Genomic DNA, 20,176 nt, shown 5'->3' with positions numbered 1-20,176 from the left:
ATGTTATGGGTTTTTTTTTTAAGAATGTATTTCACATTTTTTTTTTACTGTAAGTGATACTCAAGATGAGAGCACACAAAATTTGGAAGCAGTAGAAACATCTATGCACCAAGTTACAATGTTAACAGTCCTCAAAAGTCTACCCGAGAGAGCAGTGTATCTAACTGAAGAATTAATATAGCTACCCACTTACATTCTTTAACTGAAAGAACACAGAAAATGAATTGTCTAAACATGTATAATCTCTTGTTTGAGATCTGGCAACAAAAAGGATAAAAGCTGATAAAACTGAAGCACAAGTGATACATCATAAGAACTCTTTACAAGAAGCTTACAACACAGTTTAATATCTGCGCAGTCTCTTTAATAAATGGAATTTCCACTGATTATTTACAGATTTCAGTGCTGTTATCATATCATCCGTTCTTTCTAAGAGACTACTTGGTAAGTAAGGATTAGCTGGAAAAGTTAATTATGGTAAAAGAAAAATGATTGTTAAAGTAGGCATGAAAATGACATCTGGAGAATTATCTGATTGCTGCCTTCTGCCTGCAGATACTAAGGCAGTTTGGATTAGGACCTTGGTTATTCCTAAAAGGTCTTTTCCAGAGGTCGCTATACATGTAGAGACATCCAAACCAACTTCTGAAATGTAATGCTAGGTACCAGAGGAAGCCTAACTGCAGCAGCAGAAAATAATTTACATTTCCAAGGAAAGTATAATAATTGAAGAAAACAAGGTATCCAGATAAACACAGTGTTCCCATATCACATGGATTATCAGATCTATTCCACATGGGAAACTTTTGTTCTCGAAAAAATCACTTAGAGGTAGTCATTAAGATGTCAAATGCCTAAGAGTTGCTATTGATTTCAACAGGAAATAGGAACAAACTGGAGTTTTGGAGGTGAACAGAGCTGTTCCTGTCTAGTTGTTGCCCACCAGTATTTCAAAAGAGGCAATACCATTGTGAGTTGCTGTGATCTTGCAACAAGGCACTGAGATACGTTTTCCAAGCTTGCACACTTTGATGAATAAGCCAAAAATCCTTGTGTATTTTTGCTCTGCTTCAGGTATACCTGTAGACGTTCCTGTTGGGATCTATTGGACTGAAGTGATCTGTGCAAAGAGGTACAGCTGAGGGGTGGTGCAGGAGAGCATGAGGGTCTCACTGTGCTGTATCCATGTCTCCACTGCAGGAGCCGCCTGACGTCTCAGCAGGTGCTGTCCCTGATTAAGGACACGGTCAGGACTACACTTCATTAATAAAGGCTTCCTGAAACTGTTGAAAGAAAATTAGTTACTGCCGCTCGTCAATGTGACATAATGACATGAGTGTGCTCTTTGAGATGTGTTCTTAACATGGCTATCAGGAGGCCACTGGTCAGGCCTCCCAGATGAGTGTGATAAAAAGGGGCATGTCTGGACTTTGGAAGGGCACTTTCTGCATGAGTAGTTAGGATAATTAGAAATATATTTTCTATCAAATAATTAGGTGATTAATCTGCATTTTAGAAGTGCAATCTATTTAAGCCTGGTGGAAGTGAAATAAGATTTTGTTGAAATTCTTTTTTGTGTGTTCGAAAAATCATGTTTGCAAACTGTGTTCGGATTCCAACAACTCTGGCGTAGATTGGAGTATTGATGAAAAGGTCTTCAGATGGTCATTCAATTTAGACACTAAAAGACAAACCGTATTAAATACATCATTCTTGACTGATGTGTGTGTCTAAAGGTGGAGATCCCTCAGGGAATCTATTCCAATGCCACAATAGCCTTACCACTAGCTTGTCCAAAAGTTAACATGATTTTTCCTTGCTATAGTTTAAGCTGTTATGGTCTGTCATTCACATGAGGTACAAAATGATTCCTTTTCTCATTCCAGAGCTATACATATATCTAAAGAATTCTGTCCTCTTTCTAGACTACTTCTTCAGGTTAAACTTTCACAGTCTTTTAATCTTTCTTCATAAGCCATATCTTCCCATACTCCAGTTACCATCATCGCTTCTCTAGACTCCACTTAGTGGCCCACATCTTCAGGGCAAGACATGGAAGGTCTTGTCCAAAACTGGGAAAAGCGCTTCAGCCTAAACAATGCCAGTGCTCACTGGAGTGGGAGTGTTAAATCATGCACTGCTTGGAACTCTTTCCCGTACTCTCCAGTCTGCAGGGACTCTGGGAGAGGGGTTATTTGGATTCACACAGGGCGAAGAGAGTGGACAATCTGAAATTATTTAATGTCCCTGGAAACTAAAAAGGAATTGGGTAACACTGTCCTGCCAAAACTCAGTGTCCTTTATAGTTGATTACTTAGTGGTGAGTGAGTGCCACCTGGAGGTTAGCAAGCATAGAGCTCTGCCTTCATGCTGAAAAACGAAATTCACATGCTCTACAAATGTTCCTCCACAATTAGGAACTTCAACCTGACAGATGTTGGACATCTACCACTCAATATAGAGTTTGTGACCCATGGCAAAATTGAGGCAGCTCAGTGTACCTCAGAGTGAGGCATGCAAGGGACTTCCACTATTATGCAAACGCCAATAAATATGTAACCTCTGAGTAGCCTGTGCAGTTTTTGGAAGTAACTCTGGACAACACGGGAACAAGGAAAGGTCCTCCCCTCTCCCTCTTTCAGATGTTTGAAGATAAACTGGTTGCTGGTGCAGTTTTCTGCTTGCAGGAGAGAGTAGAAAGCATTTTAACTGAACAAGAAGGTATCTTTTTGAAACAGTAGGTTCCCATTTGGTGTATCTGAACACAGTAGTCTACCAAAATTGGATATTCATGTCTGCGTAGAGTGGAATCAGTCCTCCTCCCTGGCCTGATTGCGTGATGTTGTCTTCCCTCCTCTGTCTAGGTAGCTTAGCTGTCATCTTGAAAGCCTTAATCTTCCAGTTCTCACTTCATTGTGGAAGCCAGGAGGAGAACTGTTGTGCTGTGACTTCAGTGACTGGGGTTTGGCTCCCCTTATTCCAGCGTATTGTTTTTTTTCTAGAGATCACAACAGTGATCACACTGTTCCATACCACCTCTTGTCCTTATGAAATGCCTCCTGCTGCTGAAGTCTAATCATAAAACCAAATAACCTTAGCTGCAAAGCATTAGTATGCGCTTCTCCTCCTGGGTTGAGTGAGACACCAACCTGTTGCATCAAGGTAATGCTAATGGCTTCTGTGTCTTTTCCACCTAGGACTGAAGACAGTCCTACAGAAGCTACGTACAGTTCCAAAGGCAGGTATTGCAGGTACACTCTCCATGCTCTGCTGACTACAGCTTTTCCCCCATAGAACATAAACAAAGATCATAAAGTTTGCATCTATGTGATGAAGATGCACTAGTGAACAGGCTTTAGGTATGGTGTCAGTTTAGCTTGATGATGATTTCCCTGGGCAACCACAGATTTTAGGAACTGTGAACTTGTTAAATTAAAGGTTGATGACTGTAAGAGTGTAAGACCAGTTGCTGAGCCAACATGCCTTCAAAGCAAAATGTGAAAGCCTACTTTCTTTTCAAAGAGTTTCCATCAGCTAAACCAGAAAAAAAAAGAGTAAGAAAAAGGAGTTTGAGAGCAGAAAATCTAAAGAAACAAAAACTAAAACTAGTGTGAAAAAAATTTGGCCTCCTTCCCTCAGTAAGAAGGGGTGAAAAGCACAGAACGCATCTCACGTGCCTTAAATTTTGTTCTTTAGAGCAAGCTTCAACATGCGGATGACAGAGGCTGATGAATACTTGGCTAACTGTGAAATGCAACAAGCTACTGCATTTTATTGCACTGACAAATTGAAAGTATGTTGTTGTTGGGACTCATCTGAGCTAGTCTTTATTAATTGTTTCTTTTCAAGAGGTGAAAATTCAGGAAGAAATTGCCTTTTGACTGTGATCTTTCTCTCTCTGAAGCTACTGGTAAAGTTGCTGTAGACTTGCATGGCAAAACAGATGAGATCTGTGGTCCTAACTCTCTCTCTATGGCCCAGTTAGCCCAGATATGAAAACAATTGTCTCCTACGGCATTGTTGGACAACATCCGTCTTTGCTTATGAAAAAAAAATCCATGCTAGACAGTAATTTTGGTCTGAGTAAAAGATTGAGGTTTTTTTTTTTTTTAGATACTGTGCAGTCTGCTGGCTAGAACTGTTCAACTTGCTTTGTTTCTGTTATATTTTTGCTGAAGCACTAGGAAAACTGGAGTTCATCCTCAAGTTTCCTCTTTCGTGCTCCGCTGCTGAAGAAGTGATCCATGTTTATCAGAGCCCTGCCAAGTTCCGTATTTATTCGACTGCCAATAGTCTGGTTGGTTGAGTTGGGAAGTTTGCTTGAGAACAAAGGTATATAGTTTGGCAGAGGCTTCTGCTCCTTTTTCTTACCCTGGATAAAACAAAGACCATAAGTTTTCAGAATTACCCCACTACTTGTTACAAAAGTACGAATTACTGAGATAATTATTAGGATCAACAGTTTTGCTTTTGAAATTAGATTTTGGATGTACTTAAAAATGTCATACTGAATGTACATGAAAGCACTGTAGGAATACAGTAAACCAATTGTTTTTTCCTGTCATCATTCGTGGAAGTACGATAGTACAGGTAAATGAATAATGTTCAAATGTGTTGCTTAAAGTGTCAGCTGGGACAGAAGTTGGCCTGCTTTTGAATGGTCATGATGTGGGAGGTTTTTTGTTTAGGTTTTGGTAAGTGGCTTGAATTCTACATGATCTTAAAAATTCTCTTCTGGAAAGCTGGTTCTTCTAGCACTTGTCTTTCTGTGGCATTGTTAATATTGAAACAGATTGAACTCATGCACGTAACACTTTCCTTTATGGCATAGGAAGCAGATGAATGGCACTTCAGTTCTCTTTTATTTTTCCTGAAGATTTTAGTCTTAAAGCATCTGTGGATTATGTCTAAGTATCCTTCAATTTGAAATATTAGACTTGCTTAAAGAGATGAAAACGAAAAAGAGCCTGGATTACAGTTGGGCATTTGCTTGAAACTTACCATTTGGTCATAGTCCTTTAGAAAACTCCAATTCTGGTACCTTGGAATAGAAGTAAAAAATGCAATATAAATTTTTCTGTCTTTTGATAAAGTGATATTGGTCATATTTGAATGACTGTTCAGCCACTCAGTTGAATACTTCCTGCCCAGTTCTTACACCTGCAGGCTTTTTGTACTGAAACTGTCTTTTCTGTGGTGAAACTCAGGGTTTTCTTTATTGACATGTAGAACCCATGCTACATGAGGAGTGGGGTATTTTGCTAAAGGAAGATGAGGACAGCACGTCCACAATGTAGTCCTTGTGCAAATGCAGATAAATTAGCAAAGTCAAGAGTCACTCTAGAAAATATTTGTCCCATATCTTGAGTAAGATACATATTCTTGTTTTTTAAACAACCCATATTCTGCTGGCAGAAATCCCTGGTAGGCTTCCCAAAGTCACATTTGCTGCAGGCAAATGCCTGCAGGAGTATTTTGTGTATTTTTCTGTGGTCGGAGCAAACTGAGGAGCCAGAAGACCTGAGTTTTGCTTTTCAGCTCTGTTCTACACTTGGTGTGGGACTACAGGACAAGTCCTTTGGTTTTCTATCCTTTGCTTCCCCTGGCTTGAAAATGGAGAAAATGATAGTTCAGCAATTATTGTAAAAGTGCTGTGAGGTCGACAGAGGAAGCAATTCCTACATCTGTGTTTCCAGCAGGGCTCAAGAGACACCTGGGTTGTCTCTCTCAGCTGGTTACCTGTGTCTTTGCAGTGCTGCATCTAAGCTCATCAGTCCGGCACTGAAGCTGTGCATATACCCTCTGGCTCATCTGTACAGCACAGCCATGTAACACGTGGAGCTAGTGACCCTGGATTTCTGTGCTGCACTCCCTGTCCAGTGCAGCTACGCCCTAAGTTCAAATGAAAGCTAATCTATGCTTGTTTTCCTCGCTGTATGTCCTGTTATACCAGCACAAATGCTTGGGTCTTACACATTTACCTATATCCACTTCAAGTCAGACCACCAACACATAGCAGCCTTTCTCTATCATTGTTTTTTGGGATGGGAATGTGGAGATGAAGGACAGTTCTCTGCATGCTGTAGCATATGTAGCCTGATGAATCCAGCTTTAGGCATCTGTCCTTCACATATCTATCCCACCCTTTTACAAGCATTTCTGTCTTCATAGCTAGAACTGGAGAGTAGGACATGCATCGGCAGTAGGATATCATACTTAGCCATAAAAGTAAGTTTGCATCAATATCCATTACTTGAACCCAGATGCAGGCAGAGACGAAGAGTCCTTCCTGCTGCCTTAGACAAGAAATGGGTATGGAACGTCCTAGACCCCTTTGGGAAGAGTCTGAGTGCACAGCCGCGAGTAGCATTGCCAACATGGCCTTGGCTTTGCATGAATCAGTCCTGGCATCAGCCTTTCCCCCAGGTGAAACAACCCAGGCAAGAGTGGAAATGTGTCTCTGGGGAAATCAGAGCTGTGATTTGTATCTCTTCCAGAAGGCTGAGGGGGAAGGGAGGTTTCAGATGCTTTGTTGTTTCATTCTACAGAAGTCCTGAGAGTGTTGTTCTTTTTCCTTCCTTTCCTTTAGCTTGGCTAGTGTGCAATCAGAACCGAATCTGATTTTACTTGTACCATGAATATTCTTCTAAGACACATGCTCATGCTGTGTACTGAAGTACGAACACAAACGCTTACTCAAGATATGTGGCAGAGTGGATCTTAATTCTGGGTTCCTTCGGGTCACTGGTGTATACACCACCAAAGCCTAGTTTGTTTGTGTGCAGTTCAGTCTGCTGAAACACTGCAACAGTGGGGCATGTTCAACAGATTTACAGATTGGGAATACAAATTCATGTTTTGGCAGAACACTCTGTTCATCCTCCAGTTCAACCATTTCCAAAAATATGAGAAGAGGTGATAATATCAGTGTGTCTGCAATAAATTATTGAGGCCCATTTATATCTTCATTGCAGAAATCCCTATAGAAATAAAAGATAATCTGCATGCAGTTCTTTGTGTCTCTTTTCAGCTTAAGTCCAGCATGTCAGGAGATATTAGCGTAGATTTTGTCCAGTGTGGGATAACAGAGATAACATAATCTTAGAAAGAAAGGTGTTAGGGTCTGATCCAAAGTCCCTGCAGAAGAAAATTTTCTTTGATAGTGCAGACTTTGGATCAAGCCCCAAAACTGTCAGGGAGCATCAGTAGCATTGTCGAGGTGAGTGGAAAAGGCATGAGATGGAACAAGTGACTTACCAGATTTTCCTTGCTCTCTGTTCAGCCTCCACAGCCTCTCTCCAAATCTTATCCTGTCGAACGTGGTCCTGTTGCGGTGCTGCCTGCTCGTCTGCCCAGGCCTGAGCAGCCGGTTGTGCAACAACAGGTCTTCTGGGTTGAGTGCTGCCGAGAGACACAGATGGAGCTGATGCTGGTTGCCTTAGAGGTGTGGTTGCTGGTTGCCAAGACCTAACCCACGTATTTCTCCTGAATCCAAAACCCCTTTCCAGCTTGCCCATTTTGAGACTCACTGTGTTGTTAGGTATATTGTTAGGAAAGTTAAATCTGCTATTGTTTGCACTTTCAAAGCTTTTTCTCTTCTAACATTTTCTTTTAGCTGCTACTTCCGAGTGCTTTCAGGAAAGGAACGTGCACAGTAGCACTCACAGGCAGTGCTCGGCACTGTTTTACTTCCCTCTTATTTAATGCTCATTTCCTACTACTTTATGTTGCTCCGTTGCTTGAACGCTGAAGGAATTTTCATGGTAACAGTAATTTTGTAAGAAACGACTATTACTGAAAGCCATCCATCTGTAACCAACAGACTCTCAGCTTGCGAAATCTCTATTCAAAATCCTCAGAACAATAAAGCCTGGTTTGGTAACAAAAGGTGCTGTGGAGATTGCTGCTGAGCCTATCAGAGCACATTTGTTGTGGTTATGTAGCAGAAACAAAATCTGAAAGCTGCTGGTTTCCCTGGTGTGTTTGCTGTCTCCATTGGAAACAAGTCTGACTTGTGAATATTCATTGGAAAGGGAGCAGAGACCCAGTGAGACAGCTGCTGGGGCCTTAGACTATATCTGGGGCAGAGCTTGTTTCCTTAAAATAAGTTATTGCAATGAATCTGTGTTTTGAAATCTTATTTTTGGTTTTTTTTTTTAAAAAAGAACAGCCAGATATCATCAGAAATCCCTTTTAAGTACTTACAGATTTCTGCAGAAGGCATAAGTGGCTACAAGAAGTATTTTTTTAAGTAACTTTAAAGAATTATTTGTATATAGAGTGAGAATTTTCAAAACAGTGTCCGTAATTTCAGTTGTTTGTCTTTACAGTCAGCCTGTTGCACTTTTGTGGTATGAAGTCAGGAAAACGGAATATTTTAAGTATAAATTTCCTCTTAAATCCTTGACTGACTTGTTTTTTAGTAGTGTGGATGAGCTCCAGATGAATTCTAGCCTGTTGCTTCATCTTCCTTCTAAATGCTAATGAACTTTGAACCTACTTTTTTAGGGATTTTTTTTTGGCAGTATTGGAAAATACACGCTGTATTTGGCAAATAGTTTCTTTTAAAGTAATTACAACTATACAACAACCCAAACATTTTATGTAGGCATATTTGAGCAAGAAATATTTCTGTATTTGGAAAAATTGCTCTGTCTTTGAAGACTGCAGTAATGTAACTTAAGAAGAGGTAAACTCAAGTCACGATGTTTGCTTTGGATTTGAACAAAATTTAAGTAGACTTTTTGTTTGTTTGCTTGTTTTTCTGAAATACTTGAAACCTAAACAGTGTTTTCCATCTATTTCAGCCCCAAACCAAAAGAAATCATGTATCGACGTAGCATTATCATGATCTTAAGAAATGAACTGTTTGCCAACCTGGCCTGATAGTTGCGTCTGTTTTTCTTGTGGAATCTACTTATCCTGCTGCTTTCATTCCAGGGTTCTCTCCAAGTTGGAGCATGTGCAGCTGGTTGAAGAACGGGGTTTTGGCAGCACCTAACTGCATTAAAAAGAACCTGAAACACTTTCAGAAGACTCAATGCGTTAGTCATTGCGCAAGGGGTTTAGCTCCTGATCAGGTCAAGAAAGGGTCCTGATGGGAAGTTTCTTCTTGCACTTGAAATGCTCTTAAATTCTTGTTTGCAAAGTTCTCGTGTTATTTTAATGCTAATCCTTCCTTCAAGTCAATTTCTACAAATTGAACATAATAATAAACTAAAAATGGCTATTGAACTGAGTACATAGCTCCCAAATCACTGCTTGTAGCCATTGATTAAACTGGATAGAAATATTGCAAGCAGGTGTTTAAAGTCTATGCCATCGAGTGGTGTCTCCAAAGATGCAGGAGTTGTAACTGTCCAGGTTTTGATGAAAGGCCACGATGTGCCTTTCAGAACATCTTACTGAAAGTGAACTCATAGGTTAAAGCCAGATCTGTTTGTCCGAGATCTCACAACATTGGAAGAGAAGGACTTCTTAATTGTTTAGGACTTCTTGTTTAGTAAGCTGTGAGTCTACATACAAGTATATAACACTTCATAGTTTTCAAGCTGTTTTTCTGGAAATAATAAGTGGGAATCTGTTCATTAAATAAGTTGTGTTTTTAAAAATATTATAATAATATTACTTTATGATGTAGTTGCTGTTCCAAAAGGGCATCACTAAGAACTGATATTTTGAACATTATCCCATTGTCTGTTGGGACCAGAAGTCATTAAGGGAGCGGTTATGCACCATTAAAATGTATCAAGCTGAGTAGAAGGATGACATTCCTGGGCGTTACTCTAGATTCCTTACTGGATATATTAGCAGTCCATTTAGGCCTTTTACTGGATTAACAGCTCAGTGGAACTGCTGCAGATGCTGAACTGTTTCCCCTAATTACTATTTGCCAGTTTCACATTTTATTGGTTCATTATAACAACTCCAGGCATTTAAAGAGAGAGCTCATTTGAATGTCTAATTTACTGTGTATGTCTTTTCATGCTGTAGTGAATTGGTTGATGTTTATTGTGGCTTCCATATGTATCTATGTGAATTAATTATAGCATCTTCATTTTTTTCTGGTTGGGAACATGAAACTTGAAAAAAATTTATGAGTGTCACTGTAGAATATGGTGCCTTTGCTTAGTAGTTTGCTTGGAGATTAGTTTATAGAACAAGCGACATTGGTTCCCCATCATTCTGAGAAAGAACTTGATTGACATTAGTCTTTTGTTGTTGCCAAACAAGTGATGCACTACAAATTAATCTGTGAAAAATATCTGAGTTACGCCATCCTGTCAAAGGCAAAAACGGCGAGAGAGGCTTTTTATGGAGGAAAAAGTTCAGGTGTTTAGGTAAATCGTTTTTGTTTGACCACAAGAGGGTATTGCAGTACCAGTTATGCAAGACTTGAGCTAATGTTTGGCTTCGTACACGCTGCCTTGTTTTTAAAGTACACATTTCTGGAAACTGATTATTTAAATTAAACAGTAGTTGATGAAATGCAAGAATACATTGGTTACAGAAGGGAACAATAATAGGAGATGAATATGTTGCTATTTTGTTTGGGAGTGCATGTTGTTCAGGAATGGGCACTGTCAAAGTCAGTGAGACTCTGATTTGTTTTTTCCATGTGGTCCTACCTGCAGGAATAAGGTCTATAATATTTTTAACTCATTTGTGTTTTGCAGATTTCTCCTTCTACAGTGTACATCTGATGTTGCTCTTTTTTTCTGTGTTGGGATACTTTCCTACAAAACCTCTGTGTCTTCTAAATCTTAAAGGCAGTGTTGCCCTATGTTCATGATGTGTTTTGTACAGTTCTGACTATGGAAGAGGGGAGCTAGAAGAAATTCTGGATTCTCCCACTGCTAGATATGCTGCTGAATTGATGACAAGATCCTATCTCCCTTAAAACACCCCTGTAAATAAGAAAGATCACATCTGTGAAGAACAAATTTCTGAGGGGTGTGGTAGTGATTTGGTGGACAGCAAACCAATTTTCATAGAAAAAAGTTTGTGTTTGTGAGATACTGCAGAGATTTAGGAAACACACATACTTTTAAAACCACAAATACAGTGTATATGACACACGTGAATAAGTGGCAAGAGCAAGATGGTCAGCTGGAGGAGAGGACAGCTCTCCCAAGACCAGCTTTGCAGAGTAGATCACTGTTGGGAAGATCTCTGCAATTTCACAAGTGAGATGGAGACACTCGTCTAAGTCTCTGTATGAGCGGTGGTGCCTGCCTCCAATGGTAACATTTGTGTTGTCATCCTCAGCTTCCTCAAGTGAATAAAGATGAGTCAAATCAGTCAAGATTGCAGGCTGGAAGATGGGTCATGGCAGTGGTTGGCAGAGCGAGGTGTTAGATCATCAGCCAGAGGACACTGAGCACCCAGCAGAGAAGTGAGGGTTGGCAGAGCATTACTGCAACACTTTCTCACTGCACCTGGGTGGGTGCTAGAAAGCCTGGAGGTGACAGATCCTGCCCACAAGCTGTGTCTTGGTCTGGTGGGAGCAGAGAGCCTTGGGTTGCTGTATGCAGCCATAATGAAAACAAATCCTGCAAACTGACAGTTTGCAGTAAAACACCTTTTAAACAGTTTTGTAGCTACTTGATTAAAGGTGTTGTTTTAAGTTTTTCTGTGGCCTTCATGAAAAAATAGAAATTTATTTCTTGTCTTAATGGATTTCTGCAGAGAGAGCCTGGCAAGGTGAGCGTCTGTTGCGTCGGCAGCATACAAATACCACCAAGGGAATGTCTGCTTCCAGTGACACAGAGTCTGACACTTCAAAATAAAATCAAAGCTGTAATGCAGACTGCAAGAAATCTGTTGTAAGTTTTTTTCATCCTCTTCTTTTAATATAAATTCTAGTGTTACAAAATACTCAGCTATGCAGTTTGCTTTATTTGAAGCAAAAATTATTTATTTGAAAAAAAAAATCATTTACTTGAAAAAAAAACTAAACAGCAGCTATGCCATAAAATATGCAGGCCTGCTACATTAGAGTCTTCTGGTTAAACCTGCCACCTGGGCAAGATGATGGAATTTCAGGGAGGAAGCACTGCAGGGCTGCTGTGTGAGGAGGGATGTTTGGAAGCGTCTGATTTGAGGGGAGAGAGCTACGAATACAAGAAATTCTCACTGGCTGAGGAATGTTTTCAGTTGGTATTTCACATAATTTCGGTCTTAGAGGCTAGATCCTGTCAAGATGTGCAATATTCCACAGACAACCAAAGTTTTCTTCGTTAGTCAGCGTTGTTCAAATCACGTCCTCACCACGGCAGGGAGCTCTAGTAACTGTATAGTGGAGCTTGGCTTTATCCTCTTCATCCTAGCTGTTTGCTTGCCCAGTTCATTAACAGGTCTATGAGAATTTCAGTCTATGAAGTGATTAAGTACTTCTGAAAGGGCTGTGTTTCATACTATTAAAGTACCTAAGGCAGCAGTTTGACCTCTCAAGCCTGGCTCTCTTGCGGTGTGCACCTGTTAACAGTCTCAGCTTTCAGGTGAGTTTATGACAGTTGAGGAGAAGCTGCTTCACAAATACTACAGAGATTTGGTTTTCTCTTTCTGCTTCTTGGGGCACTGTGATACTTAGACAATATTTTATCCTGTGAATTACGATATTCCGGGTATGTATCACTATATATTTCAGTGCTCAAGATGCTGTTTGGTTATTTTTTGGATTATCTGTTTCTTAGCTAGGTCCTCCAGCAGCTAAGACTCTATTTGTTGATCTGCACTTTAATACACTAAGTGTTTCATCTTCCATCTGCTTGCCGTATTCAGAAAGGACATTAACTTTGTGGTGTGATGTGAGATAACAAAAATTCTCTGCTGCAAGTTCAACAAATTTTCAAATCAGGGTATTTAAAATTTGCTTTAAGCTGTGTCTCTAGCTATTAAATGAAAGGGACCTGTTTTTTCAAGCATTCTTAACCTTTGCAAGTTCTGTTGGTTGAGAGCTGAGCTCCTTCCTTTTCATTTTTTTTCAAGGTGTCAGAGTATAAATTGGGAATCCTTGTCTGAACATGTTAATCACAAGCTTTATCTGTTTTTCAGCAAAGGTTTTAGCATCTTAATTGCAGCTTTCTATTAGTGTAGGTTTCCTTTTCAAACAAAGAAGCTAGTGTTGAGTCACACTCCAGGGTGATGTTTGGCCGACTCTGACTGTTGGGGATCAGAAGGAAGTTCTCCCTAAAGGCAGGATGTTCCCATAGCTGCATGTAGGGTGTTTTGTGTGTAGCCTTTGCTTTGTACACTAGAATCTGGTGACAAGTTTCCTGAGGAAGCAGGAGAATTCAGGTGTGACAGGACCTCACTGCCTCTCTTGAAAGCCTCCAAGAACAGAGACTGCACGTCCTTTTGATGTATAAAGTGTCTCACTGCTTGGCTTTTCCCGTGATGAAGAACTTTTGCATTACGTATAGTCAGAACCTCTATTGTTTCAAATTGTGCCCTCTATCTTTCATCCTCCCACTGGATGCTGCTTTATGCGACCTGGCTGTATATCTCAATAATGTCCTTGCAGATGCTGCAGACGGCTCTTGGGTCTCCCCACAGGCAGGCTGAGGAGGATTTTGTCACTGGTCACATTGCTTCTGTTGCACATATTGGTCAGACCTTTATTTAACTTGCTCCATTATCTATCCCTGCTTGGTCTGACCATGTACACTGCTCATGTCCAGCCAGGCAGATGCCCCATGAGACCTCGAAAGGAAGATAACAGAGTGCTGAGAAAACACACTCCATTTTGCTGCTCTTTTCCTGGATCACCTGCATGGTTCTGTAGTTCACTTCAGCATTATTAAGGTTGTAGGGACCTGTTTTGTTTTGCTATGGAGATGGAAACTTTTGCCCCCTGAAGAAATGGACAGCCAGAACAAGGTGAAGTCTTTATGGATGTGCTTGGAGCTTTATATTTTTAGCTCAGTTGTGCAACAGTTCACATGTGAATACTCAAAGAGTAAAGCAAAAATGGAAGGAAAACAGCTGTGGCCCTAGATCTTAGGGCCAGAGCAGCCACACAGAATTTGAACAGCTTTCAGTCTGCACTTTCATTGTACCAGATGTTCCATTAATGAACCTACTAATGATTCCTAAGAGCCTGGCTCTTAATATGGGCTATATTCCAATTTTCAGGACAGGTCTTAGTTTTCAGAAAACCTTTTTTCTTAGGTCACTGCCCAAGTTTACTTCCAAGGCAGCAGACAGCTGTGCAGTTAAGAGTTAGAGTATATATCCTTCTTTCTTACATCTGACCACTTAATGGGAAAAATGCATGACCTTATCCTGCCTTTTATGTGAATTATCCACGTATTCTGCACACATGCAGGATGAGAATTGTATGCCTCTCAAAAATGTAGCTTTGATGTGGCACTGACATAACAGCATCTACCAGCCTTTTCCACATGCGCTTCCTAAGAAACTTTTGAGGAAGACTAAGATTCTGGAAAATTTCTGACCTGTTCAACTTGCAATATTTAATCTGAAATTAATATAATTAATATTTTATTAATATGCTGAAGCGAATCTTTGATGAATGAGAAGCAGGGTTTCCAAAATGCCTGAAGGATCTGGAACCAAGGGAAATGGTTCCTGGAGGTATTAAAAAAATGTGTAGACATGGCACTTTGTGACATGGTTTAATAGTCACAGTGGTGTTGGGCTGGTAGTTGGAGTAGGTTATCTTAGAGGTCTTTTCCAACCTTAATGATTCCATGATTCCATGACAGAGAATGGAGTAAAGCCAGCAGCATCACAGTACAGAGAATCCTGTGTCAGGTGGAGTCTCCTACCGCTTCCAGTGTTCATGCTGCTGTACAACCAGAATCTCAAAGCTCTGGGATGTTGGGCTACCTGTGTCCTTGGTTTCTGGACAGTCTACTCAAGGCCTCCAAAAGTTTTAAGAAGAGTGGAAAAAATAACAATCAAAATGGAGATATTCAGACACGCTTTTCCCTTCTTGATGAGCTGCTATAGCATTCCAGGTCATTGATAATTTAAACCATGAAAAGAATATTCTGCAAATCACCCTGGTTCTTGCCTGCTGTGCATTCTAAGGATGCTTTAAATGTATGCTAAATTGTAAGATTGACTAAACTGTACAAAATGAATTGGGTCATTTGAATTAGTCACACACAGAAGCATTTACTGCCATTTAGGATGTCCTAGGATACTCGAGAAACTCATGCAGGGCCAGCAGACCCATAGCAAACCTGCAAGAGACTTATGTAGTCTATGTCAGCAGGACAGAAAGGCAGGAATATCTGGCCCCCAGATTGTGTTGGATGACTATGGGTGCATGAATATTCACATCTGAGGACTGGTTAAGAGTGTTTTTCAAGCAAACCTCTCTCAGAACACACAGGCTTTGGGGACTTCTGGGTTGCTGCTGGGGAAGGTGAGCTGTACTCACTCTCCAACTGGTCAGGCATGGGGACCAGGGAAAATCAGGCGGCCTCTGGCCCAGGGGGTGCATTACATGGGCTTGTGAGTCCTTAATAACGGTTGGCTTCACTCCACAAATCAACACTACTTGCTCTTGTAGATATGTTCCGTATATCTTCAGTGTCTGTTAGCATGGTGGAGATGCCCTTATGGAGTTGTACATGCAGATGTCAAATATGAGTTTCTTAGTATGAGAAAATGATATAACTATACACCTACACTAGGAAAATAGTGCCTGGCCCTGCTCTCTGAGGGGGAATTGGAAGCCTGCCCCACCTTAGTGGAACAAGTTTATTATTAAGTGATTGCATTATGTTGCATGGTATGTTCTGTTACTGATTAAAAAAGAACTTAGAGATGAGTAAAGGGAGAATTTGGGTGGAACTTCATAGACTCGCGCTGAATTTAAATTTCCAGTCTTGTGTTGGAGGAGAGGATGTTTGTTTTCTCCTCTATTTGATATGGTCAATACAGAATCACAGAATTATAAAGGTTGGAAAAGACCTCTAAGATCAAGTCCAGCCATCAGCCCAACACCACCATGCCTAATAATTCCAGCTATTCCTCTTTTGTAAAAGTTATATTTATAGCCTTGAACCTGACAGTTGGAGGATTAAGGATGTATTTGAACTGCCTTTTTTTTTTTGCAAGTCTGATTATGAAAACCACCTATGCCATTAGCATAAAATAAAAAGGAGAAACTTTTTGTACTTGTAGTTCCAGTAAGAGAGCAGCTTACAGGAGGTACAAGTTTCGCTGGTGAATGAATATCCATTTTGGAAATAGCCTGTACTAGCTCTGTAGTTAAAATGCTACCCTAGGGACATAGCAACAAGCATCTCTGTTCTGTATCTCTTTGCTCTTTTCTCTTTGCCTTTTCCATTCCTCCAGGGTCTTATTAACCTGCTATGATGTGAATATTCACCTATGCTGCATACCTTGACTTCCACAAACCTACAATTTTGCAAAAGAACAAAAAGGAGCAACAGTCACAGAAAACTCCTCAAACTGTTGCTTATTTTTAAAGCTTTTATCGCAAAATCCAGATTGAAATATACGATTTCTAGCCTAAAAAATTTTGTTTCCCTTTTTACGTACCTTTGTTTATGGTGAGTGTTCAAATTCATTCTCATAGAATAAGGACTTTTCCATGTCATGGTGTGTGATGGTTGCTTTCCTTTATACTTTCTGTTTTATGGGCTCCACTATCGGTACTGTTGTTGGCTGGGAGAAGTAAATAGACTTTGAGCAAAGGATTACGCCATAGCAACCCTCAGCTCCTGTTTACATTTCAAATAAACGTCTGGCCTGTGGAAATTTATGTCCCGAGGAACTTTCTAAACTAGTACCCTAATTGGTTTAATAACAGAAGGATTAATGCAGATAAGTTGGAGATAAATTTACACTCTATTTAAATGGTGAATATATTTTTTTTAATAAAAAATTAAATATTTGCCAGTAAATGCCAGTAAATAATGCATCACGACCACTTGGTAAAGAGAGGGTATTTTTGTCCTATTTATCATACAAGAAAGTGCGTGACAGTTCTGAGGGAGAGATTCATGGAAGCACTCAGCAGTGATGAGCGAAAGCAGACATGGGTTGGGAGTATGAGTTCTCCCATTAAAAACAATATTAAAACTCCCTTTGTTTATGGGAGCAATTCTCTGTGTGTTTTGAAAACCCAGACCTGTCAGTTTATAATTTCCTCCTCTTTTGGTTAAGTAGCTTTAACTCAAGCAAAACTTGAGTTCTATTGACTGAGCTGGACGTTTTGCTTGAGAAAAGCTTGTGGAATATATTATATGCCTCTGAAAATCCTAGCTGCGGGGGGATTTTATGCTTTTAAAGGATTTGCCAGGAAAGGATGTTTTTTCCTTTCTGCAACTGATACTGATATACTGTTGCTAACAGTGTTTTGGGTTGGTTTTTAATATGCAAATTGGCAATGTTTTATTCCAAAGGGTAATCATTCCTTAGAGATTTCACCCATGGCTGTTGATCCTTCAGCTGGCTTGCCTTTATGCTTGGCCAGTGGAGCAGCAAGTGTGGTCAGGGGAAAAGTCCATCTGGGATGGAGTCACCATTTCAGAGGACCTTGTATCTTCTGAGGCCCAAATGTGCTTCTGATTTGGTTCCTTCTCATGTCTGTGCGTACCGCAGGATATCTGTGGGGGTAAAGTATGGCATAGGTGGTGGAGGCAGGTGTGGATGTGTTGAGATAGTGTTGCAGCAGGGTTGGTACTGATGAATAGTTTAGGGAATATGGTGTGTGGAACCAATGGCAAGGCTATGCCTGTGAGCATGAGCTTTGGAAACAGCCTCCATCAGTATAGAGAGTCAAGAAAAGAGGTGGCTTTAATATGGAGTGGCTGGGAAATTGGGAAATCCTCGAGGTACGTTGTCCCTGATAGAAATGATCAGAAAAATAGAATAGCTACAGAATATCAGCAGAAAATAAGTCTTGAAATCCAGGGGCAGCTGATCTCCACAGAGCTTCCAGCGCGATGTTTGCTCCGCGCGTGCCTGCAACATCCACAGATGCAGGTTGCGCCTCTTCTCTCCCAACCTCCTTACATCACATAAAGATTACCTAGGTGAGAGAAAAGTCAGGATTTTTATATAGCCCTTGCTGCTATAGAAACCACCAGCTCTGTAACAACCTGCTATGGGGCACAGCCGGCAGCCTCTCTGGACTGGGGGATGCCGTAACCTGTGCTATCAGGCAGCTGCCTCATAACCTGCCGTGTGTCTTTCACTTTTGCAACACACAGCTTTCGACACTGGAAATAAAGACGCCAAACCTCAGTAGTTTACAGTCAAAAAGAAATCCATAGCTTTGAGGTATAAAGGTTTATCTGCTATTTTAAGTCTGTTACAATGTGCGGATGACATTAAGCCTTCTGCTCTTTTGAATTATGGCTGTAACTTTCCACAGAAAGTCGCTATTACCCATCTCTGTGTCTCTCCGTCAGGAAAGAAAAGGTGGCATTAAAGAAGGTGATATATGAAAAGCATCATGTATGCTAAGCCGTTCATGGTAGTGTTAAGATAAAAAGTCTGCAAAAATGCCTATAACTCTGATGAATTTTCCTGAAATCAGAGGAGGATGGAGCTGTCAGCTATGAGGGGAGAAAAGCAGTCTAATAATGAACCTCAGCCAATAGAGCAATCCTGCTCATGCTTGTAAATTCTAATTTCTGTCACTAGCAAACCAATAGAACAAGAAGAGAGGAAACAAACGTGTACAACATCCCAAAGACGTCTGAAGTGCTCTCTGCGTAAAGTAAAACAGAGATTGGATTCATGAAGGGTATTAGAGCAATAGACACGCTTGCTTCTTTAGAGGTTAAAAGATGTTGGAACAGGTCCAAAAGAGGCTACAAAGATGATCAGAGGGCTGGAGCACCTCCCACACAAGGACAGGCTGAGAGAGTTTGGTTTGTTCAGCCTGGAAAAGAGAGGGCTCTGAGGAGACCTTATAGAGACTTTCCAGTACCTAAAGGGAATACAAGAAAGCTGGGGAGGGGCTGTTTACAAAGGCTTGTGGTGATGGGACGGGGGGCAATGGGTATAAACTGGAGAGGGGCAGATTTAGACTGGACATTAGAAGGAATTTCTTTACCATGAGGGTGGTGAGACACTGGCACAGGTTGCCCAGGGAGGTTGTGGCTGCCCCATCCCTGGAGGTGTTCAAGGCCGTGTTGGATCTAGTGGAGGGTGTCCCTGCCCATGGCGGGGCGGGGGGGGGGGGATGGTTGGAACTGGCTGATCTTTAAGGTCCCTTCCAACCCAAACTATTCTATGATTCTATTCTGTGATTCTATTCTATGATTCTATAAGAAAAAGGGAACTGCTTTGTTAAAACCCAAATTCTGGATGTTACAGCTGAGGCCATTTCCTAGAAGCATTTACCCAAGAAACAGATCGGTAAATAAATACTCTGATGAGATGAAAAAGAAACGTGGAAAATACGGTACAAAACAAAGTGCTCTCTTCAATGACCAGGGTTAGCTTGCCTTGAGCACAGTCATGTGGGGTGTGTCCTCACTGAAACTATGCATCCAGGAATCCTAAACAGGAGCTTTCTGCAAAGGAAAAGAAGATGAGGATAGGCAACAAGGACACAGACTAAAAATGGTTGGTCTCTTCTGTCACCAAGACTGCCTCCCATTCATGTTTTAGCCTTCCATCCTGCAGAAGGGGCAAAGCAAGGTAGAGGCCAACTCTTTTTCCCCTTCCCTACGAGGACAGGATGAGAGAGTTGGACTTGTTCATCCTGGAGAAGAGAAATCTCAGAGGAGATCTTATAGCGACCTTCCAGTACCTGAAGGGGCTACAAGAAAGCTGGGGAGGTGCTATTTGTAAAGGCTGGTGGTGATAGGATGAGGGGGAATGGGTATAAACTGGAGAGGGGCAGATATAGACTAGACCTTAGGAAGAATTTCTTCACTATGGGAGTAGTGAGGCACTGGAACAGGTTTCCAAGGGAAATTGTGGCTGCCCCATCTCTGAAGGTGTTCAAGGCCAGGTTGGATGAGACCTTGGGCAGCCTGACCCAGTGGGAGGTGTCACTGCCCATGTCAGCACGGTTTGAACTAGATGATCTTTAAGGTCCCGTCCAACCCTAACTATTCTATGATTCTAAGTGATTTTTCCAATAGCTGCACCATGTTTATCTCATGCAAAACAGCATCCCAGAATATAGGCAGTGAAGCTGTAGGCAGGAGGT

General features: G+C 40.9%; 1 protein-coding gene across 2 annotated transcripts; it reads right to left on the bottom strand.

Moving 5' to 3' along the window:
* Nucleotides 1–226: 226 nt before the first annotated feature.
* C3H2orf50 (chromosome 3 C2orf50 homolog) lies at nucleotides 227–16,659 on the bottom strand. 2 transcript variants are annotated; one of them, XM_054062684.1, is made up of 4 exons: nucleotides 16,543–16,659; nucleotides 7,258–7,401; nucleotides 5,002–5,041; nucleotides 229–4,372 (listed from the first exon to the last, which is right to left on the bottom strand). In XM_054062684.1, exons 1-4 carry the CDS (start codon nucleotides 16,599–16,601, stop codon nucleotides 4,181–4,183), a joined length of 435 nt encoding a protein of 144 aa, XP_053918659.1. In that variant the 5' UTR covers nucleotides 16,602–16,659; the 3' UTR covers nucleotides 229–4,180. The 2 variants fall into 2 exon arrangements, with proteins under 2 accessions (XP_009557965.1, XP_053918659.1); XM_009559670.2 differs by lacking the exon at nucleotides 16,543–16,659 and having other exon boundaries at nucleotides 227–4,372; nucleotides 7,258–7,916.
* Nucleotides 16,660–20,176: the final 3,517 nt, after the last annotated feature.

This window comes from Cuculus canorus, chromosome 3, assembly GCF_017976375.1.
Source record: "Cuculus canorus isolate bCucCan1 chromosome 3, bCucCan1.pri, whole genome shotgun sequence".
In the NCBI taxonomy this organism is placed as follows: Eukaryota; Metazoa; Chordata; class Aves; order Cuculiformes; family Cuculidae; genus Cuculus; species Cuculus canorus.
The sequence above is the reverse complement of the archived record's forward strand: the minus strand, read 5'-3'. Positions and strand labels throughout refer to the sequence as shown.

Excerpts from the sequence above, each read along its gene's own strand:
- C3H2orf50 (XM_009559670.2), bottom strand. The coding sequence starts at position 7,517 with ATGGGCAAGCTGGAAAGGGGTTTTGGATTCAGGAGAAATACGTGGGTT. Across the intron at positions 5,042-7,257 it reads CAGAGAGCAAGGAAAATCTG|GTACCAGAATTGGAGTTTTC; the intron begins GTAAGTCACTTG and ends TTCTATTCCAAG. Across the intron at positions 4,373-5,001 it reads TAAAGGACTATGACCAAATG|GGTAAGAAAAAGGAGCAGAA; the intron begins GTAAGTTTCAAG and ends TGTTTTATCCAG.